Source organism: Podarcis melisellensis (assembly GCF_964234715.1).
Source record: "Podarcis melisellensis genome assembly, chromosome: 2".
Classification (NCBI taxonomy): domain Eukaryota; kingdom Metazoa; phylum Chordata; class Lepidosauria; order Squamata; family Lacertidae; genus Podarcis; species Podarcis melisellensis.
The window spans coordinates 115,713,215-115,736,102 of record NC_138529.1 but is presented as its reverse complement, the minus strand read 5'-3'; the positions used below and the strand labels follow the sequence as shown (position 1 = coordinate 115,736,102).

The 22,888-nt window shown below is 48.7% G+C and overlaps 2 protein-coding genes across 5 annotated transcripts; both read left to right on the top strand.

Annotated features, from left to right (window-relative positions):
- Positions 1–609: 609 nt before the first annotated feature.
- LOC309365004 (uncharacterized protein) lies at positions 610–3,120 on the top strand. 3 transcript variants are annotated; one of them, XM_081903090.1, is made up of 2 exons: positions 610–691; positions 1,734–3,120. In XM_081903090.1, exons 1-2 carry the CDS (start codon positions 670–672, stop codon positions 2,792–2,794), a joined length of 1,083 nt encoding a protein of 360 aa, XP_081759216.1. In that variant the 5' UTR covers positions 610–669; the 3' UTR covers positions 2,795–3,120. The 3 variants fall into 3 exon arrangements, with proteins under 3 accessions (XP_081759216.1, XP_081759217.1, XP_081759218.1); XM_081903091.1 differs by having other exon boundaries at positions 621–691; positions 1,737–3,120; XM_081903092.1 differs by having other exon boundaries at positions 636–702; positions 1,737–3,120.
- Positions 3,121–4,501: 1,381 nt separating this feature from the next.
- On the top strand, positions 4,502–21,888 carry LOC309364592 (uncharacterized protein). Of its 2 annotated transcripts, none has more exons than XM_081902233.1 (4): positions 4,502–4,668; positions 13,131–14,115; positions 16,375–16,501; positions 18,768–21,888. In XM_081902233.1, the coding sequence occupies exons 2-4, from the start codon at positions 13,318–13,320 to the stop codon at positions 19,745–19,747; spliced, it is 1,905 nt and encodes a 634-aa protein (XP_081758359.1). In that variant the 5' UTR covers positions 4,502–4,668; positions 13,131–13,317; the 3' UTR covers positions 19,748–21,888. The 2 variants fall into 2 exon arrangements, with proteins under 2 accessions (XP_081758359.1, XP_081758358.1); XM_081902232.1 differs by having other exon boundaries at positions 18,765–21,888.
- The last annotated feature ends 1,000 nt before the right edge of the window (positions 21,889–22,888 follow it).

Below are 22,888 nucleotides of genomic sequence, written 5' to 3'. Positions count from 1 at the left end.
TAAATTGCAAACAGATAAAAACATTGTAATAACCTGCAGTTTTAGAATATATATTTAAAGTAGATGAATAAATGAGCAAATTAAATGAATTTGGATATGCAGAAGATATTAAAAAATAAATTTAAGGAACCACAGAAAGAGGAGGAAGGAAGTCAAGTTTTGACATGTTAAAATGATTGTAAAATTAATGAAATGTATAAACCTGAAAAGTATATATATTTCATTAAAAAAAATTTAAAATGCTGCGCCATATCCATATCCATATGCAATGGCAGGATTCAGCCCCGCTTCTTAGCTAAATCATACAGCCGAGTCTCTCAGACGCTGAAGTTGAATTGCTATAAAGTATTCCAACCAGCACTTCCTCTCTGTCAGCCAATCCCCGCCTCAGACTCCCAATCTTAGCCAATCAGACTCCTCAATTGCAAACGGGCGCCGCCCCCGGCAGCCCAAAGCGTTGCTGGGAGTTGTGGTTTTCCTTTTCCCCGGCAACCTTTCCAGGCGCAAGGGTTGCTGGGATCCGTAGTCTTTGCCTTCGTCTTGCTCGCGGGGTCTGCGTTTCCTAGAGAGGCTCTACGGAGCGAAGAGGAGGCGGAGGAAGGAGCGTCACTTCCGGGCCTCCCAAGCCTACCGTGGGAAAGTGGCCCTCGCCTTTCCCACGGGTGCAGGATGAACGACTCCAGCGGGGCTGGTGAGTTGAGGGTGGGTTATATATATATATATATATATATATATAGTGGAAGTGAAGGAGGTGAGGACAGGTGACCCCACCTAGGCCCGAAGTCACCCCAGGCCTCAAAACCAAATTTCCCCTTTGGAATGAATGGATGAATGAATGAATAAATAAATAAATAAATAAATGAGAGTCATCTTGGCCAGTAGCCATTGAAAATCCTCCTTGAATTTGCCTAACACGTTTAAAGCCAGCCAAGATAGCAGCCCACCCCAACATTTTGTGGTAGCAAGATGGGAAGGTGCAAGAGAAGGGCCCCCTTCTGAAGCCGGATCTCCCTTCTCCAGGTAGCACCAGACCCGAGGTGGTTGTCTCAGACTCGCAACTCCCATGAGTCTCACCCAGCATAGACAACGGTCAGGGATGATGGGAGTTATAGCTCAGTTGGTAGAGCTGCGGGTTGTAAGTTCAAGCCCCACATTGGACAAAAGATTCCTGCATTTCAGGGGGTTAGACTAGATGGCCCACGTGGTCCCTTCCAACTCTACAATTCTATGACATCTGGAGGGCCACAGGTTTCCATGCCTTTTGCTTAAAACATACCTGTGTCTTAAGAAGTTAGATTGGCTTCAACCAGAGCCAGGGCCTTTCCAGCTCTGGTGGAACGCTCTGCCTTATGAGACCAGGGCCCTGCAGGATCTGATTTCTTTCCGCAGGGCCTGTAAGACAGAGTTGTTCCGCCTGGCCTTTGGCTTGGAGCCAATTTGATTCCCTCCCTCTCTTTCCCCCCCCCCCTTTTCCTTCTCCTCCTGCGATGAGGCTACATTTTAATATTTTAATGTTGTATTTTATTTTTGTTTTTAAGTTGTAATCATTCATCTTGTTTTTATTATTGCTTGTAAGCCGCTCTGGGCCCGGCCTTGGCTGGGGAGGGCGGGGTATAAATAAAATTATTATTATTATTATTATTAAATGAATGAATGAATTTGTGCCCTATTTTGAAGGTCCTGTTTCTTCCTTGCTGTCTTAAATTGTCACTCTCTATATGTGTATTTGCCAGCAGATGTCATTTGGGAGAATGAGGAGCAGAAGGACAGAACATCCAGGATGTCACAAGAAAGGATGGTGACCATGGAAGTGGAAATGAAGATTGGGAACCCAGATGAACCACATAGACGGGATGAAACCCTACCAGAGGACGGCAGGAAAGAATCCACTGCTTTTCAAGGTGGAGTTCTCCCAGATGTTCAGGAGATGATAGACACTGAAGAGGACAGGAATAAATGTATCACATGTGGGAAAGTATTCAGAGACGACTCAAACCTTAAGCGGCATCAGAGAACCCACACAGGAGAAAAACCCTATCAGTGTTTGTACTGCGGGAAGAGTTTTAGCCGGAACACAAACCTTGCTTCACATCAGAGAACCCACACAGGGGAGAAACCGTATATGTGTTCTGTTTGTAGCAAGGCTTTTTGTGATAAATCGAGCCTTAACCGACATCAGAGAACCCATACAGGGGAGAGACCGTATGAGTGTGACGAGTGTGGGAAGAGCTTTGATCTGAGCCAGTCTCTCATTAGCCACCAGAGAACCCACACAGGAGAGAGGCCCTATAGGTGCTCAGAATGTGGGAAGACTTTCAACCGGAGTCAGAACCTCCGTAGCCACAAGAGAATCCACACGGGAGAGAAACAGCACAAGTGCTTGGAATGCGGGAAAAGTTTCAGCCGCAGCCAGAACCTTATGAGGCATCAGAGCAGCCACACAGAGGATAAACTGTATAAATGCCATGAGTGCGGGAAAAGCTTCCGTCTCAGCCAGTCCCTTATAAGTCACCAGAGAATTCACACGGGAGAGAAACCATATACGTGCTCCCAGTGCGGGAAAAGCTTCAACCGGAGCCAGAACCTTATCAGCCATCAGAGAATCCACACTGGAGAAAAACAGTACAAGTGTTCAGAATGTGGGAAAAGCTTCAACTGGAGCCAAGATCTCCTCCGTCATCAGAGGATCCACACAGGAGAGCAACCCTATTGCTGCACGGAATGTGGGGAACGTTTCAATCGACGGGAGAATCTTATCAGACACATGAGAATACATCTGGGAGACACCACTTAAGTTGTAATGAGTAGGGTGGGGGGAAGTGAACAGAAACCAGTTCCTTATCGTTCATCTGACAATCCACTTTTATTTTTAAAAGCATGCCATTAGAGAAATCTATGGTGCGACTGCATTTCAAATAGTGTGTACAGTTCTAGTTGTCTCACCTCAAAAAGGATATTGTGTAGTTGGGAAAATTTCCGAAAACAGCAACCCAAATGATCAAGGGAATGGATTGACTTCTCCGCCCTGTGTCAGAATTTGGATTGTAAGCTCCTGGAGGACAGAGACCTATCGTCTTAATATTACTATGTAACGAAACATGCACAACAGCATTTCTATTCCATCGTAAGGCAGAATATAACATTCACAACAGCTTGATTAAGTGTGTGACAAGAAGTGGTTTTAAACATGCCTTGTTTTCTTGTTGGATATTTTTTGCTTCACTTAATATTTATTAAACTGATACCCCCCCCTTTATTTCTGAATGAGTCTATATGCAATGCATTGCTAGCAACAGGAGATTTACTCAGAAAATTCTACTACCCCCATCATTCACTCATCACTGAGGTCCAGCTCCGAGGGCCTTCTGGCAGTTCTCTCCCTGCGAGAAGCCAAGTTACAGGGAACCAGGCAAAGGGCCTTCTCAGTAGTGGCTCCAGCCTTGTGGAACTCCCTCCCATCAGATGTTAAGGAGATAAACAACTATTTGACTTTTGGAAGACATCTGAAGGCAGCCCTGTTTAGCGAAGTTCTTAATGTTTGATGTTTTATTGTGTTTTTAATATTCTGTTGGGAGCCTCCCAGAGTGGCTGGGGAAACCCAGCCTGATGGATGGGGTATAAATAATAAATTATTGTTATTATTATTAAATCCCATTGTTCTTGCTTCTACACCTGTCTTTGCCAATCTGGTGGCATCCAGATGTTTCAGACTACAACTCCCATCAGCCCCAGGCAGCAGGTGAATTTGCCTGATTTTTTATATGACTGAATCATAAATTGCACTGTGCATTTAAAATTGCACTGTGCATTTAAAAACCACTCTTCTTCTTCTTCTTCATTCCTGGTAATTCACTAGTAATACAGTGGTACCTAGGGTTACAGACGCTTCAGGTTACAGACGCTTCCCCCCCTTTTTTTTTAAACTGTCAGTATGTTTATTTTTCTTCCATAGTGGTAATTTTTCTTCAATTACAATGTTTATTTTTTGGCCATAAAAAATGTTACTTGGCGAAACCTTTTAAAAGCAAACAAACAAAACCTCACAACTCAATTTCTTAGCACAGTTAAAAAACAACAACTTCCCCCCCAAAACAGTTATTCTCTCATTTCTCCATCTTCTTCTTCCACACCCCTTATATAAAGGGCATTATTGCGCCTTATCAGAACTTCACCAAGGTGTCCAGATAATGCACCATCAATATATTCTTCTCTATCTGCAAGCTGCATGCTCAGGTAGCTTCCCACTCAGCCCGTTTAGGAAGGGCTTTGGGTGGAGAGGCAGACTCGTCGCAACCAGACCAACCTAAGGGCGGCTGCGGCAACAACAGAAATCACTCGCAGGCAGCACGTGTGCCCGCCGAAGCTCTCAAAAGAAGAAGCTGCCCATGCATTCCTAAAGAAAAGCGAGTCCTCCAAGGGGCGCATCCTCAGCGCCGGCCACCTTGGGAGCGCGCCCGCGCGCGAAGAGTTAAAACGATAGAGCTGCGGCGGCGGGGAGGAGAGGCTCCCGGGGAACGTTCTCTGCCCATCCTTAGTTCAGGAGAGGGAGGCTGGGACAGAGCGGAGGCCCCTCGCTGCTCCCTCGCCCTCCCGGCCCGGAAGACCCAGCGCCCGGCCGGGGCTCCTTGCAGAGCGGAGGCAGCTGCGCCCGGGAAGCCGCTCCGCGAGGTCAGTTGCCAGGAGGGACCGGCGGGCTTCTCCAAGCCGCCCGGGCGTCGCTCGGGGGTGTTGCGGGCAAAGGGGTCCGGGAGGGGGAGAAGAGGGGCGGGGAGGGGCGCCCTTGACAGCTAAGCCAGATCCAGGAAGGTGGGTAGCCCTGCGCCCCGCCCCCCCGCCAGGATTTTTGCAGTCCTCCTCCTTTTAGGAAAGAGGGGCTGGGGGGGGGGGAAGGATGTGGCCTTTGCATTCCCGCACAAAACCCTTCTGCCGATTCTTGTTCCCCTGCACAAAACCCCTCTCCCGATTCTTGTTCCCCCGCACAAAACCCCTCTGCCGATTCTTGTTCCCCTGCACAAAACCCCTCTGCCGATTCGTGTTCCCCCGCACAAAACCCTTCTGCCGATTCTTGTTCCCCTGCACAAAACCCCTCTGCCGATTCGTGTTCCCCCGCACAAAACCCTTCTGCCGATTCTTGTTCCCCTGCACAAAACCCCTCTACCGATTCTTGTTCCCCTGCACAAACCCCTCTACCGATTCTTGTTCCCCTGCACAAACCCCTCTACCGATTCTTGTTCCCCTGCACAAACCCCTCTACCGATTCTTGTTCCCCCGCACAAAACCCCTCTACCGATTCTTGTTCCCCTGCACAAAACCCTTCTGCCGATTCTTGTTCCCCTGCACAAACCCCTCTACCGATTCTTGTTCCCCCGCACAAAACCCCTCTACCGATTCTTGTTCCCCCGCACAAAACCCTTCTGCCGATTCTTGTTCCCCTGCACAAACCCCTCTACCGATTCTTGTTCCACCGCACAAAACCCTTCTGCCGATTCTTGTCCCCCGCACAAAGCCTCCCTGCCGATTCTTGTTCCCCCGCACAAAACCTCCCTGCCGATTCTTGTTCCCCTGCACAAAACCCCTCTGCCGATTCTTGTTCCCCCGCACAAAACCCCTCTGCCGATTCTTGTTCCCCCCACAAAACCCCTCTGCCGATTCTTGTTCCCCCGCACAAACCCCTCTGCCGATTCGTGTTACCCCGCACAAAACCCCTCTGCCGATTCTTGTTCCCCCGCACAAAACCTCCCTGCCGACTCTTGTTCCCCTGCACAAAACCCCTCTGCCGATTCTTGTTCCCCCGCACAAAACCCCTCTGCCGATTCGTGTTACCCCGCACAAAACCCCTCTGCCGATTCTTGTTCCCCCGCACAAAACCTCCCTGCCGATTCTTGTTCCCCCGCACAAAACCCTTCTGCCGATTCTTGTTCCCCTGCACAAAACCCCTCTGCCGATTCTTGTTCCCCTGCACAAAACCTCCCTGCCGATTCTTGTTCCCCTGCACAAAACCCCTCTGCCGATTCTTGTTTCCCCGCACAAAACCCCTCTGCCGATTGCGGCAAGAGGCGACCGTGCAGGTTGCTGCCTCGATGAGCTTGCAGTGCGAAGGGGTAGGAGAGGGCAGAGGGCAGAGGCAGGAAATGGACAAACGGACAGGAAAGCGGTCCGGGAAAATGCATTTATTTATTAGATTGCAATCCCAGCTGCCCCTCCCTGCCAAAGAGTTTGAGGCGGCAGCATTTATGCTTTCCCTGCCATTTTCGTCTCTGTGGAATCATAGAGTTGGAAGAGACCCCAAGGGCCATCTCGTCCAACCCCCTGCAACAACTCTGCAAGGTAGGTCGTCCCACGACAACCCTGGGAGGTAGGTTAGGCTAAGAGACTGTGACTGGCCCCAGGTTACCTGGTGAGTTTCGTGGCCAAGCAAGGATTTGAACCCGGGTCTTCCAGGTCCGGGTCCAGTGCTCTAACCACGATTCCACCACTGGCTCTCTTTCAGCTACATGTGTTTAGGCTTGGTTACAGTAAGGCATGAGGACTAAGAGATGTTGTCCCCCTTTGCGGCTTTCCCCCCCTTCTGAAAAGAGCCCCTCTCCACCCGAAAGGTCCCACCATTTCAGAGCAGCCTTAGGCTGACTTCAGTCTTGTTATTGTTACTCTTTCCCCAAAACTGGAATCCTGTGTTATCCTAATACACAAAAGGCCATAGCTCAGTGGTAAAAGTTCTGCTTTGTGTACAGAATATCCCAGGTTCAGTCTCCCAGTGGAGCTGGGAGATATCCCTGCTTGAAACCCTGCAGAGCTGCTGCCAGTCTGGGTTGACAGTATTGAACCAGATGGACTGGTGCCCCCATTCACTAGTAAGGTAGTTCCTAAGTTTCCTGGCCACATTCTCAGACCCAAAGAGGAAGCAAGCAAATATTCAGGATCTGTTTATAATTGTTGCTGTTAATTATTATTTTTGTTCTATTTATTGTTTAACATGACAACACAATCCCTGACTGAAAGCCTGCGGTCTAATAACCCACCTGAAAACTTGTGGGTTAGGCCAGGGGGTGGCTCTCTATGACCTTGAGGGCCCTGCACTAACCCTGCAACTTGGTCTGTAAAAGGACCCAGAAATAGCAAGTGTAGTAGGAACTGGTTTGGCCACATCTTTGGCCAGGATTTTTCTCCTGTGTTTTGATGGATGGTTATTGGCTGAATGGCCTTGAGAAGGGCCCAGGGAAAGATGGGGCTGTGACTCACCCCAAATAATCTTGGAAACTGCAGTTTCCCCCCTTGCAGAACTGAACTTCAGTTCCCAGCACTCTTAACAGTTCCCAGAAGTCTTTGGTGGTGGTGCTATAAAAATGTTAAGGTGCACACACATAGTAGATACACACTCTGTTTAAAACCAATCCTTTACCCTTCAAAAATTAGGAAGTATTTCCGAAGAAAAATGCACTTTTACACAGAGCCATCTTGGCTCATCTTGGAAAACCTCTCCCAATAGTTCTTCCCACTTGCAAATCCTTCAAATCCTGTGAATAGATAAACTTCTTGGAATGAATGGGCTTCCCCTCTGCAAAACCTGTCTGGCAAGTATTTGTTAAAAGCAAATCTTTTTAAAGATGTCCAAAGAACATCTGTGTACCAGTAGGTGTAGGTCTAAGAAATGGATTCAAGAACTAAGGTGTCTACCATTTCTATGGACTTGGCAAGCTTGATCAGGTATCTTGACATACAGGAGATAAGCCATACTCTCAAATTTCTATTGTAAACCACCTCTAAGGCTTTCAGCTTTCAGCTGTACACAATTATTTCCCAAATATTCAATATACCTTTTCCAATCTTCTCTAAACGTATGTTCTTCTTGTTTTCTTATTCTATATGTTAAGTCTGCAGGCTACGCATATTCTGTCATCTTAAGTTGCTGTTCTTCTTTAGTTGGGACCTCGCTCGTTTTCCATTTTGGGGCTAACAAAACACAGGCCACAGTAGTAGCATACATAAACAACCTTTTTTGACAGCCGGGAATTCCAGTCTGAATTATCCCCAACTGAAAGGACTCTGGGGTTTTTTTGGGAAAGTACTTTTGAACATTTTTTTCAATTCATTATGGATCATTCCCTAATACTCTTTTACCCTTTTACAAGTCCACCTTGGAATCTTTCTGTTTTGGCTAATCAGTACTGTGCTACTTTTGTTTGGAATTGTTCTACTCGTTCTACTTGTTTTTATAATTGTGTACACCATTTCACTCGCTTTTAATTGTATGGTTATGTTGTTGTAACCCCCCCAGGACCTTATGGTGAAGGGTAGGAAAGGAATCTCAGACACACACACAGAGAGAAATATTATTCCGAATAGCATCTTTCATCTTCAAGGTTTTGGGTTATCATCGCTTTGCCTTCTGTTGCTGTGGCATAATTTGTATTTGAGAGGCATATTCAGTGAGCATAGGCAGATATTTTAGCACTTATGTGCCGTTTTCACGTCAATGTTGTAAAGTACAGTGGTACCTCAGGTTACATACGCTTCAGGTTACAGACTCCGCTAACCCAGAAATAGTACCTCGGGTTAAGAAATTTGCTTCAGGGTGAGAACAGAAACCGTGCTCTGGTGGCACAGCGGCAGCAGGAGACCCAATTACCTAAATTGGTGCTTCAGGTTAAGAACAGTTTCAGGTTAAGAGCAGACCTCCAGAACGAATTAAGTACTTAACCCAAGATACCACTGTAGAATCATAGAATAATGACAACACAATCATGAATTTGATATGTTCTTTATGTTATGTCCTTTAGTGCTTACATGGTTTTGATGCTGATTCTGTTTAACTTCTAGTGGTATAATTAGGCACTTTTATTTATTATTTATTTCTTTATAATATTTATAGCCTGCCCTTCCTCTGTACGAATACCAGGGCGGGGAACGGAACATAAAATAATAACAGCCAACTGCGTCATGAAATGGACAACAATGCGTGCTAAAATACACCAAGCAAATAAGGGCCAGCTGAAAAGAGCAAGTTAAACAAGCATCCACTTAAAAAAAAACACCTTAAACTTGATATACTGTCGATTCAACCTGTTTGATTAATGTTATGCTGTAAATGCATCAAGAGCAATTTTAGGAGAATTAATCCAACAAGGGAAGCATTTCAGTGCTACAATGCATTTTTTTTAAATGCTGGTTTTTACCTTGTAAAATTTAAGGTTTAAATTTGCCCCTTCAAGAGCTACAATTCTCCAGCTTCCCAGGAGAAAGGGATTGTTTGTTAAACCACTTTGAGAATTGTAGTTCTGTGAGGGGAATAGGCGTCCCCTGACAATTCCCAGCTCCCCAAACAAACTACAGCTCCCAGGATTCCTTGGGGGAAGCCAGGAGTGTTTACTGTTTTAAATGTATGGCCCAATTAATGTTTACTCGGACTTCAATCCCCCTGGGTTCAGTGGGGCTTACTCTAAGTATGTAAATCAGGGGTGTTGTGGTAAGCTGTGCCTTCGGATCCCAGACTCCAGTTCCCATCATCCCTGACCATCGGCTCTGCTCGCAGGGGCTGATGGGAGTTGGAGTCCGGCAACATCAAGAGGCCTCCTGGTTGGGGAAGGCCGATATATAGCATGAAACCTGCTCAACTGTTAAAAAAATTGTCTGCATTTTGTTTTTGTTTTTTTAAGTAATATTTTATTAGATTTTAGGAATAAAAGATTTAGAAAAGTACAAAAATACAAAATCACAAAATACAAAAATACAGACATTAAAGCATAAAAAAGAAAGAGATAAAAATAAAAAGGCACATACAAGAAAGAAAAGAAAAGAAAAAAACAAAAATCCCTCTTTTTTTAGTTTCTCATCTTTGATTAACTTATTTTCCTGACTTCCTCACATCTCCCTTTTTTGTATCCCTTTTAAAATTTGATTCAGCAAATTAATTAAATTTAATTATTTAATTTATCTATTTATCTGTTATAAGTCCAATCTTAACCTTATTACTAGAACCCCTTCAATTCAAATCAATACCATCAACATTCAAAAATTTTACAGTGCTTCTGTAAATAAATTTTAAATTACCTCCAATCTTCTTCCACCAACTCTTCTCCCTGGTCTCGGATTCTGCCAGTCATAAAATTGTCTGCAATTCGCTCTTCCTTTGCCTCCTCAAGTTGAGCTGTCCTGATTAAGTTTCCTAACCAATTCCAGTTGCTCAGCTGGAGCAACACTCTGTCACGCGACAGAAGGATTTCTAATAGAACTGCAACCCATATTTCCAGACATTTAACTTTGTTTATTTGTATTTTGTTATGATAAATGTTCATAACTGTATATATAAACCACATGTCTGAAACCCCACTTTAAAAATCCTGGAACCATTTTTAGGAACGGCTAAGGGAGCTGGGCATGTTTAGCCTGGAGAAGAGGAGGTTAAGGGGTGATATGATAGCCATGTTCAAATATATAAAAGGATGTCACATAGAGGGGGGAGAAAGGTTGTTTTCTGCTGCTCCAGAGAAGCGGACACGGAGCAATGGATCCAAACTACAAGAAAGAAGATTCCACCTAAACATTAGGAAGAACTTCCTGACAGTAAGAGCTGTTTGACAGTGGAATTTGCTGCCAAGGAGTGTGGTGGAGTCTCCTTCTTTGGAGGTCTTTAAGCAGAGGCTTGACAACCATATGTCAGGAGTGCTCGGATGGTGTTTCCTGCTTGGCAGGGGGTTGGACTCGATGGCCCTTGTGGTCTCTTCCAACTCTATGATTCTATGATTCTATGATTTTGTCCCTCCCAAATTGACCTCAAATATTTCTCAGCAAGGTCAAAGGAAAGTGGAAAAGCCTCCCCATTGTCTTTTCGTTCACAAATCCTGTCTTAAGGGTATGTCTGTGTATGAACAGGGTGAGCCTGTGACCTGGCTCAGGAACTAAGTATTTATCATTACGAAAGGCTGGCCAGGCTCCCCAGGTGACCATTAATAGGTAACCTGCCAGACAGGAGATAAACAACGCACTCAGATTTCTGTTGTAGACCGCCTTTTCTGTGATGGAGGTATGATGTATCTGGAGGGTGGTTTTGGTCTACACCCCTTCTGTGATGTATGTATGGAGGGGTGGTCTGGAGCTCCAGGGCAGGGAATTGCAAAATGGATATATAAGGCCTTGTGTGCCATTGTTCGAGGTCCTCCTCATCCTCTCTCCTGTGTGTGGGGGGGAGCACCCTGTTGCAACAGTCAATAAAGATCAGGCTTACTAGCTGCTTTGCTTCTCAATTTTCTCTGGTTGGCCTCTGTTATTTTCTCCTACCGATAGAGAACCTACAAAATGACTCTATATGTGCTCTTGGGTGCCCCATAAGGGGAAAGGAGCAGGGTTTTTTTTACTTATATCAACCCTGTTCTGAAGCAAGAAGTGGGTTTTCTTTGTTTTCAAATGATTTATTTGTTGCTTTACTATCAAGGGTTCCTTGCCTTGCCCTTCACTGCAAGGTCCCTCAGGAAGGTTATAACAATACAATCCAAGGTTATAAAAATGCAATTAAAAACTGCTCCAAGCAAAACACAGTACAGTTTATAGTTTCAATAAAAGAGGTAAACTGGAGGCTTCGCAACAAAGGTGATGGTTGGAATTGCACAATCTTGGTCAATAATGTCAGGAGAAGCATTCTTACTGCAAACATTCTTACGTCCTAATTCTCTAGGACATGGGGGTTAAATCATGCCAGAAATGTCTTTAAAAAGCTCCAAAACTCAAAAATTCTTGTAGCTTTTACTAAAAAAAGCCCAACAATTTTGCTTCCCCTAAAAACACAACCCAAAAAATCTCATCCACTTTTGGGTTTTTGTTAATAAGGCTCAACAATTTTGGTGGTTTCCTTAAAAAAGTCTTTGAAATATATATAATATAATAATATAATACTTTATTATTTATACCCGGCCTATCTGGCTGGGTTTTTCCAGCCACTCTGGGCAGCTCCCAACCGAATATTAAAAACGCAATACAGCATTAAACATAAAAAACTTCCCTAAACAGGCCTGCCTTCAGATGTCTTTTAAAAGTAAAATAGTTGCTTATTTCCTTGACAACCCTATCAAGGGAGAGTGAAGACGGGAAGCTTATTTTAAGATGAGGCTTGTCCTCTCCATTTCCCCAGAGGTCTTTTTAATTGAATAAAAGTGACATTTCCCCACAAAATATTCTACTGCCTGGATCATCAGGGTTCAAGAGATGGAAACTTTTAACCAATTAAAGGGTGGGTTAATAATAATAATAATAATAATAATAATAATAATAATAATAATTTTTATTCATATCCTGCCCTCCCAAGCCAAGGCCGGGCTCAGAGCGGCTTACAGGCAATAATAAAAACAAGTTGAATGATTACAACTTAAAAACAAAATTAAAATACAACATTAAAACATTAAAATGTAGCCTCATTGCAGGAGGAGAAGGAAAGGAAAAAAGAGAGGGAGGGAGGGAATCAAATTGGCTCCAAGCCAAAGGCCAGGCGGAACAACTCTGTCTTACAGGCCCTGCGGAAAGAAATCAGATCCTGCAGGGCCCTGGTCTCATGAGACAGAGCGTTCCACCAGGCTGGAGCCAGAGTTGAAAAGGCCCTGGCTCTGGTTGAGGCTAATCTGACTTCTTTAGGGCCCGGGACCACTAGGGTGTTGCTATTTATGGACCTTGAGGCTCTCCGTGGGGCATACCGGGAGAGGCGGTCCCGTAGGTACGAGGGTCCTAGGCCGTGAAGGGCTTTAAAGGTCAAAACCAGCATCTTAAATCTGACCCTGTACTCCACTGGGAGCCATTGCAGAAAAAGAAAAAGGTTCAAATTAATCTAAGCAGTTAATTGACTGAATGTTGCTCCCTTCGTTTCCACAGGCTGTTTGCTTTATTTTATTTATTTGAAAATATTTATATCTTGCCTGTCTTCCAAGGAGCTCAAGGTGGTGTAGACAGCCAGCTTCCCCACTTGGTTTTTGGCCCTCATGACCATCCTGTGAGGTAGGTCAGGCTGAGGGCAATTGTGACTTGCCCAAGGTCTCCCACCGAGCTTCATGGCTGAGTGAGGATTCGAACCCGAGTCTCTCGAGGACTTGACTAGCACTCTGCTGGGTACCTTCACCTGTCTCTCTGACACCTGTGTTTCCTCCCTTCAGGGAGAAAATGCCAGCCGCTTCCGTATGACCTTCATCTCTCCCAAGACGAACAACAAAAATTCGTCCCGCGCGCCCTGCGGAACGGCCCGTTTCACCGCGATGTAACTGCAGGCCCCAAATCCCAGGCCTTCCCAATTCCGTCGCAGCCGAGGGCAGAAGGAGGAGAAAAGGTCTGTAGCGGGACAAAATGGCGGCCCAACGGAGAGATGCGTTGCCTCTGGATCTCCAGTTCCGGGCTGGGCTGGAACGAGGGGCGAATTTAGCCCTGAAAATGGAAGACGCGGAGCCGGTGGGCTTGAAGCAAGAGGTGGACTTGGAGGGGCAGGGTGCCAGCCCCAGTGCCGCCCAGACGGGGCCCGACAGGCAAGGCCCGAGATGGAGAGGACCGCAGCACATCAAACAAGAACCAGAGGACGGGATGTCGTCGCAGCAGTGGGAGGCACAATGGCAGGAGTTTCTGGGCGGGGTGCAGTCTCCTCGCTCGGGATGGGGCCCCCGACAGCTTCCGGGCAGCACCTCATGGGGGGACATGAAGGCACCCGTGGCGCATTTTGACGGGGGAGCCATGACCAGCCACCGGCCCGCGGAAGGGCTCTTCGTCCCCCCGCCGGCCGGCTTTGACGGGACAGGGCCGCCGGCCGGCCGAGATCAGAGGAAAGTGAAGGAGGAGATGGAGAGCAGCGAGGACCCCGCCGGCGCCGAGACGAACCGCCAGCACTTCCGGCAGTTCCACTACCAGGAAGCCGAGGGTCCCCGCGAGGTCTGCAGCCGCCTCTGGGACCTGTGCCAGCAATGGCTGAAGCCCGAGAGGCGCACCAAGGAGCAGATCCTGGAGCTTTTGGTGCTGGAGCAGTTTCTGACTGTCCTGCCCTCGGAGATGGAGAGCTGGGTCAAGGAATGCCGCCCTCACAATTGCGCCCAGGCGGTGGCCCTGGCAGAGGATTTCCTGCAGAGGCACCAGGAGGAGGGCAGGCAGGACCAGAAGGTGAGGAGATCCGCTTCCAGACGGGGTTGGGCCACATCTGCACAGTACATTCAAAGCCCTCTTAATACCACTCGAATCATTGTGGCCTCCTCCAGAAGCACCCTGGGAACTGCAGTTTGTTCAGGGTGCTGAGAGCCGTTAGGCGATCCCATTCCCCTCACAGCGCTACAATTCCCAAAGTTCTCTGGGAAAAGGGATTAAGCCACTCTGGGAATTGTAGCTTTGTGCGTGTGTGTCTCCTAACAACTCTCAGCACCCTTAAGAAACACTGGTTGTCGTTTTCTCTTTTAAAGCACCGGGTGAAAACTTTCCGTTTTACCTCAGTCCCTTGGTTTGAAAGGTTTTTAAGTATTTGTGGCCTCTTTTAGTAGGGAAGGATCTGTAAGACCTGTCTTTTACTCGTGCAGCTGTGGGTTTTTAAGCTTTGGCTGTGTTTTCTCATAATTGATGTTAGCATTTCTGTTGCGCCTGTAAGTCACGGAGCCATTTCCGCGAGGAAAGCGACTAAATGACGACAACAAACAAACTACAGTTCCAAAGAGCCTTTGGGGGAAGCAGAACCATCCCAAGACATTTTGCTGCCCAAAGTTAATTAATTATTATTTTTATTAAAAAAAAGTTAAATTGCTAATTAATGGTTTTGAGTTAACCGTGGGCCTCAGGGTGAGCATGGTTTCTGATTGTACTAAATTGCTCGTGTTAATGAGAACGAAAAGGGATTGTGGAGATGTCTAATCTCTTCAAACTGAGTGAACGGGCAATAAAATGTCAAATGCAATTCAGTGCAAACTATATATACTCATAGGGGCAAAATGTTGTTGTTGTTGTTGTTACAGTTTATTAACTGCCCCTCTCCTTAAGGTCCCAGGGTGGCTTACAACAAATAAAACATACCATTAATATTGAAACACAAGATTGCACAACACTAGAAGCCCGTTTAAAGCAACTTCGAATTACAAAAATACAAAATACAAAAATAAGGATGCTGACCAGGAACTGAGCAGGAGCATTTACAGTAAATAGCTCGATGAAGGGTGCGGCAGCTGTGGGGAAAGACAAATTCCACGTAAGGGATCATGAGGAGAAATTGGAAATAAAACTGCCGCTCTCATGACACTGTTAAACAAATCCGTGGCAGTTCTGGTCTCCTCACCTCAAAAAGGATATTGTAGGTCCAGAATAGGGCAACTGAAATGATGAAGGCGATGGAGCAAAGATTTTGAGGAAAGGGTACAAGGTTTGGGGTTTAGAGAAAAGGTGGAAAGTAATAGGAGACATAGTAAAGGTGTAAAAACTTATTCATGGTGTGAAGAATGTGGATGGGGAGACACACACACACCCCTGTAGCACTAGACCTCGTAGGTCAGGCATGTGCAACTGGACGTCTGTGGTAGATAGTGGTAGATCTCGGCTACCCTAAAAAAAGCTCAATAACTTTGACCTGATCTGACCTGATCACTGCCAGTTTTTAATTCTGTGAGTACTGGATTTTTCGCTCTGTAGGACGCACCGGACCCTGGGACGGAGCCCTCTGTCTCGCTGTTCTGGCTTGGGAACAGCCTTTCTAGCCTCTGCAGGGCAGCGGGGTGAAGGCACCCCGCTGCCCTGCAGAGGCTTTGCGCAGCTAACCCCAAGCTAGAACAGCGAGATGGAGAGCCAGTGTGGTGTAGTGGTTAAGAGCGATAGACTCGTAATCTGGGGAACCCGATTCGCTTCCCCGCTCCTCCTCATGCAGCTGCTGGGTGACCTTGGGCCAGTCACACTTCTTTGAAGTCTCTCAGCCCCACTCACCTCACAGAGTGTTTGTTGTGGGGGAGGAAGGGAAAGGAGATTGTTAGCCGCTTTGAGACTCCTTCGGGTAGTGATAAAGCGGGATATCAAATCCAAACTCTCTCTTTCTCTTTCTTTGTTCTGGCTTTGGACTTAGCGGTGCAGCCTGCATTCGCTCTATAGGATGCACACACATTTCCCCTTAATTTTTGGAGCGGAAAAAGTGTGTCCTATAGAGCGAAAAATACGGTAGATTGCAGTCTCTTGGGAGTTGGCCACCCCTGTCTTAGGTGGACCATGAAGCTAAAGTCCCTCTTCACACAGTGAATTTGCTGCCACAAGAGGCAGCGATGGCCTGGGAATAATTCGGCCACTTGCTCGTTGAGGCACTCTCCCCGCATCTGGGCTCCATCTGAGGCGGAAGGGAGGGGTATAAATTCACTAAATAATAACGACAAAGCAAAATAAAATGCTTGCTGCTGTTTTCAGGGCCCAGGGATGTTCCATGTGGTGACCGTAAACTTCCCCGACGCTGAGCACGCGGCGAGCAGGAGCGCAGAAAGGCAGCTTGGGAGGCCCGTCAAGGAGGAAGTCGAAGAAGACGGCCACTCCGTGGGTAAGGGCTTCTCCTGACCGAGGAGCAAGGTGCCTCACCTGTAGCCTGTCAGATGCTGCTGGAGCACAGCTCCCGTCGTCCCTGAACAACAGCCAGGCTGGCTGGGGGCTGATAGGAGTTGGCGTTCCGGAACGAGGAACCCAATGTCTTCCAGGCATTGTTGGACTCCAGCTTCCGTAATCTCTGGCCATCTGAAGTGCCACTGTTAAGCCATTCCTGCTGTGTAGATTTGCAGAGTCGGAAGGGCCTCCAAGGGCCATCTAGTCCAACTCCTTGTGATGCAGGAATCTTTTGCACAACATGGTATTTGAACCCATGACTCCGACTGAGATAACCTGTGTGTGTGTCAAAACTCAGGAGTCTTGAGACCTGGTTTATACCAAACGTGCGGGTGGGTTGCACCGTATTTTTCACTCTATTGGACACACCAGACCATAGGAGGGGGAGAATAGGGGAATTTTTTTTTTCCTTGTTCTCCCCCTCTAAGTCAGGGTGCGTTCTGTGCATTCAAGGTTCATTCACCCGAAGCCTCCAGAGCCCAGCGGGAGTTCCCGCTGGGCTCTGGAGGCTTTGGGTTCCTTTGACGTGCTCTTTGGGGCTGGCGGGGGGGGAGCGCTGCTCCAGACCAGGTCGGGGAACAGCGGGAAGGCAGCGCTCCGCCTCCCGCTGTCCCCCAAGCTTGTGGGGCTGGCGGTGGGGAGAAGCGCTGCTTTCCCCACCGCCAGCCTCCAAACCAGGTTGGGTTTGGAGGCTGCTATCCGCAAGCCTGGAGAGTGAGAGGTGTCGGTGCGCACTGACCCCTCTCGCTCTCTAGGCTTCAGTGAAAGCCTGCATTCCCTCCATAGGACGCACACACATTTCCCCTTCATTTTTGGAGGGGAAAAAGTGTGTCCTATAGAGCAAAAAATGCGGTAAGTTTATTTCGGAGTAAACACTTCGAGCCAGAGAGGGGTTCAGATGGGCACGCTTTTCCCATTTGTAGATCGTTCGTGGCTGTTGGGGAATAGGCCTGCCCAGACCTTGACCCTTAAGAAGATGCAGAACTCCACATTGCCATGAGAAGCCATTGGATTTAGACCTCGCTGCACCCAGTGATGGATACTGGGGTCTCCAATTTCAGCAGCGCCCAAATTCAGTGCTCCCCTAAAAGGGTAACAGGGCTTAGTGAGCGGGGAGAGTCTGTGGCAGAGAGAAGCCCGGAATCAGAGGCAGAAGCTGAACTGGAGGAAGAGGGAGGCCAAGAGGCAGTGATGGGCCAGGCTGGTGGAGGGTCACAGGTGTCTCCCCATCGTGCTGCAAAAAGATTCCTTTCCCCCTGGTCTCCCAGAACCAGGGGAGGCATGAAGCAGGGGAAGCAAAGGCAGCCACGCAGCCACAGTCTCCGATTGCTTAGAGAGAACCCTGGAGAGGAGGCACAGACCTTCAGCCTCGGCAACTGCTCCACGGGGCCAAGACCTGAGTTGCTGTGCTGATTAGGCCCGACACTCATGTGTGGATCCTGTTTTGCTAATAAAGGGTTTTGCTAATATAGGGACGCGGGTGGCGTTATGGTCTAAACCGCTCAGCCTCTTGGGCTTGCCTATTAGAAGGTCGGCGGTTCAAATGGGTAAGCTCTCGTTTCCCTGTACCGGCTTCTGCCAACCTAGGAGTTTGAAAGCATGCTAGTGCAAGTAGATAAATAGGTACCACTGCGGCGGGAAGGTAAACAGCGTTTCCATGCGCCCTGGCTTCCGTCACAGTGTTCCATTGCACCAGAAGCGGTTTAGTCATGCTGGCCACATGACCCGGAAAGCTGTCTGTGGACAAACGCCGGCTCCCTCAGCCTGAAAGCGAGATGATCTTTGCACCCCATACAGTGGTACCTCGGGTTAAGAATTTAATTCGTTCCGGAGGTCCGTTCTTAACCTGAAACTGTTCTTAACCTGAAGCACCACTTTAGCTAATGGGGCCTCTTGCTGCCGCCGTGCCGCCGGAGCACGATTTCTGTTTTCATCCTGAAGCAAAGTTCTTAACCTGAGGTACTATTTCTGGGATAGTGGAATCTGTAACCTGAAGCGTCTGTAACCTGAAGCATCTGTAACCCGAGGTACCACTCTAGTTGCCTTTGGCTGAACTTAATTGTCCAGGGGTCCTCAGTGTGATTTATTGCTGACTCGCTCTTGTCCGACCCCCGTGGGACATCTAGTCCAACCCCCCACGATGCCTGCTCTCTGCAGGGGTACACAAACCTAACTTGTTTTCGGATTTTCTTGTTTTCTTCCAGCAGATGATGGGCAAATCAACGAGAATGAGGCCAACAGGTGGAAAACCCTTCAGGGAGCGGAATCTCACGGGCTCTCAGCAGACGGAACGGAATCCACTGGCCGTTTCCGTGAGATGGAAGAGAGCTACAAGGGTCAGAGCGGGCCAGAGGGGCATCACGAGAACGGCCCAGAAGGGGCCACCGCAGAAGGGACTCCGCCGGGAGAGAAGCAGTCGCTGTGCTCCAACTGCGGGGGGAGTTTCAACCCCAGCTCGGGGTTCCTCGGGCCGGAGGGCTTCCCTCCGGGGGCCAACCCCTACAAGTGCTCCGTGTGCGAGAAGAGCTTCTGCCAGGTGGCCAAGCTGATCGCCCACGAGCGCCTGCACACGGGCGACTGGCCCTACAAGTGCTCCTTCTGCGGGAAGAGCTTCAACCGCAGCTCGGACGTCTCCCGGCACGAGAGGATCCACACGGGCGAGAAGCCCTTCAAGTGCGCCACGTGCGAGAAGTGCTTCAGCCAGAGGTCCAAGCTGATCGTGCACGAGCGCTTCCACACGGGCGACAAGCCCCACACGTGCTCCTACTGCGGCCGCAGCTTCCACCAGAGGTCGGACCTGGTCAAGCACGAGCGGATCCACACGGGCGAGAAGCCCTACAAGTGCTCCGACTGCGGCGGCAGCTTCCACCGCAGCTCGGACCTGGTGAAGCACAAGTGGATCCACACGGGCGAGAGGCCCTACAAGTGCTCCACGTGCGAGAAGAGCTTCCGCCAGCGCTCCGCCCTCCTCTACCACGAGAGGACGCACACGGGCGAGAAGCCCTACACCTGCACCGCCTGTGGCAAGGGCTTCAGCTGCAAGGCGCACCTCGTGCTCCACAAACGGACCCACACTGGCGAGAAGCCCTACAAGTGCAACTTCTGCGGGAAGAGCTTCACCACCAGCTCGTACTTCGTGAAGCATCAGAGGATGCACCTAGGGCAGGAGGCCTTGCCCGTGCTCTGAGCTGCTCTCGGAAGACTTCCCCAGAGCAGGAGGACCACCGCGGGACGTGTCTCTCAACGGGGCTGGACCAAGGATCAGGCCGCAGGTGGGAAGCTTCGTCTTTGAATGCTCTCACCGTACGTTTATTTTTTAAGGACATCACCCCGTGTGTAGAAAGCTAGCATCTCAGGGCCTTTCCCCTGACATGCTAGGTTTCTTACGTGCAAGAATTGAGAGCAAGAGAGAGAGGAGCAGTCAAGCGTTCCATTCTCTACCTGCAATCGGAAATGGTGCGGGAAAGCTGCTGGTTGTGAAGACTGGATTTTATGTTTGCGAGAGGCGAGAAATTATTTGAGGCTAGGCAAGGTGGGGGGGGACCGCCGAAGTCTCGCCGCTCGTGGGAAAATTAGTTGCATTTGCTTTCCTGAGGAGCAGAGAATAAAAATAAAAGCACATGCCTCATTGAGCGGACTCGTTTCATAAAGACAGTGGAGAGAGGGAGAAAGGCTACTCAGTTTCCCCAGGATATGAGGTTCAATTTCAAAGTATGATCCGTTAGCAAGTGTTGTAGGAGAGACACCTACCCCCACCCCGCTTGAGAGCTGCTGCCAGTTAAGTCAACACCACCAAGCAAGACGGAGCAGGTGTAAAGCAGAACCCTAATAAATTATTTGCCGAGCACCTAAAAGCCTAGGCAGTGTACAGAACGCAGACGAGACCTTGCCCCAAGCAGGGGTGCCATCTTGTATAGGCAAAACAAACACTGCTCTATACCAAAACGAACATCCAGATTGGAAGGAGAGAAAGAAAAGGAGGATATTGGAATTAAAACCTAACTTTAAAGGCAATTCCGATAGGTTCAGGACTGGCAAAAAAAAAAAGAGGAGACACCTTCACGCAGGAAATGGTGAACTTGTAACGGAACCAGCTGTCGAAAAGAGGCGGTGATGCTTAGATGGATTTTAAAAAAGAAAGAAAAAGATCAGACGGATTCAGGGAGGTCAAGTCTGCCGATGAAGGCAAAATGCGGAACCTCCATTTTCAGTTGCAGTATACCAGATGCTGGAGAGAAACCCCTGGGGGTGGGGAGTTGGTGTTTCCCGCCCGGCTTGGTGAGCTTCCCAAAGATGCCAAATGGGCTTCTTAGGGACTGATCTGGAAATGAGCCCAAAAGCTTTAACACTCAGGACTTAGCGCCAAGGTTCTCCTGGGCTTGGTGAGCCCTGTTCCTAGGGGAGAGTTGCAACCCGTAAACGTGTAAATAAGGTGTTGGCGTGCGCCCCTTTTCCCCTGCAGCTCAGAAGCAAAAGGCAAGGCTTGTGCGCTTCCTGGAAGTGTCCGATTGGCCGCTTTGGGGAACAGGACTCTGGGAGAGATGGGCCCTTTGGTCTGGCTGGCAGCTTCTCCTTCTGCTCTGGCTAGAGAGAAATTTGGGGGGGCGAGAGGGCTTTTGTGAGCAGTGAGCCTCCAGGTCCAAAAGCAGTCTACCTCTAAAAACCAGCAGCTGTGGGGTGGGAGAGGAAGTGCTGCTTCTTCTGGTCTTGGTTGGTCACAGCAGGACTGGATGGATCTTTGGCGTGATCCAACAGGGCTCTTAGGTTTCCTCCCATCTGGTATTGGACAGATAGTTTTGAGTGCTCGTCCCCTACATTACGGGCCGCATCAGGGGTAAGGAACCTTTTCCAGCCTCACGTTCCTTTCTAGGCAACCTTCTGGTCTCAGTGGTGGGCGAGGCCGGAAGCAAATGAGGCCAGAGCGGCAAATTCACATTTTCCCCTTTGCACAATAGGTTAGTTTCTCCACACCTTCACAGACCCTTCTCTTCTTCCCTGTCCAGAGGCAGTTTGGGGATGATGTTCCCTGTCCAGCAGAAACTCTCCAGAAGGGTGTGGAGTGAGGCTGGTGTTGGTCTAGAGACACTCCCAAGGGCCACATAATGAGGCCTCAGGGGCCACATTGATCCCCCTTTCCCTGCACCCAGACTCCTGTTTGTCATCCCTGGGATATGGGACTTGGCCCCCAAATCCTAAAAGGGAGGAGAGGTCTTCCTATCTGAGCCACGCCATACATTTGGAGAACATGGCTTCCTTCCCCAAAAATCTTTGGAACCAGTTTGTTAAGGGTGCTGGGAATAATAGCTCCGTTAGTGGTAAACTATTGTTCCAAGGGACGCGGGTGGCGCTTGTGTAAAACCTCAGCGCCTAGGACTTGCCGATCACATGGTTGGCGGTTCGAATCCTCACGGCGGGGTGCGCTCCCATCGTTCGGTCCCAGCGCCTGCCAACCTAGCAGTTCGGGTGCAAGTAGATAAATAGGGACCGCTTACCAGCGGGAAGGTAAACGGCATTTCCGTGTGCTGCTCTGGTGCCGGTTCACCAGAGCAGCTTCGTCACGCTGGCCACGTGACCCGGAAGTGTCTGCGGACAGCGCTGGCTCCCAGCCCATAGAGTGAGATGAGCGCACAACCCTAGAGTCTGGCAAGGCTGGCCCGTACGGGCAGGGGTACCTTTACCTTTACCTTTATTGTTCCAAGGATTTGGCATGGGGCCCTGCTGTGTGCTTTAAATATCCAGTATGGCTGTGGCCTTTATCTCAGCTTGCAAAGATCCTGCCACTGTTTATCCTGGGGGAGAGTCCTTTTACAGTGCAGTCCTACACCATGTCTACTCAGACATGGCCCCAGCTGCACCATACACTTTTAAGCAGTTGGGGATTACCCCCAAGATATCCTGGGAACTGTAGTTCATTAAGGGTGCTAAGAGTTCAGGCAGCTAACAGATTGAGGTTGAATCCTGACAAGACAGAATTACTATTTTGGGGGGACAGGGTGTGGGGGATTACCTGGTCCTGAATGGGGTAACTGTGCCCCGGAAGGACCAGGTGTGCAGCCTAGGAGTCATTTTGGACTCACAGCTGTCCATGGAGGTGCAGGTCAATTCCGTGTCCAGGGCAGCTGTCTACCAGCTCCACCTGGTACGCAGGCTGAGACCCTACCTGCCCGTGGACTGTCTTTCCAGAGTGGTGCATGCTCTGGTTATCTCCTGCTTGGACTTCTCCAATGTTCTCTACGTGGGGCTACCTTTGAAGGAAACTACAACTAATCCAGAATGCGGCAGCTAGACTGGTTACTGGGAGCAGCCACTGAGACCATATAACACTGTT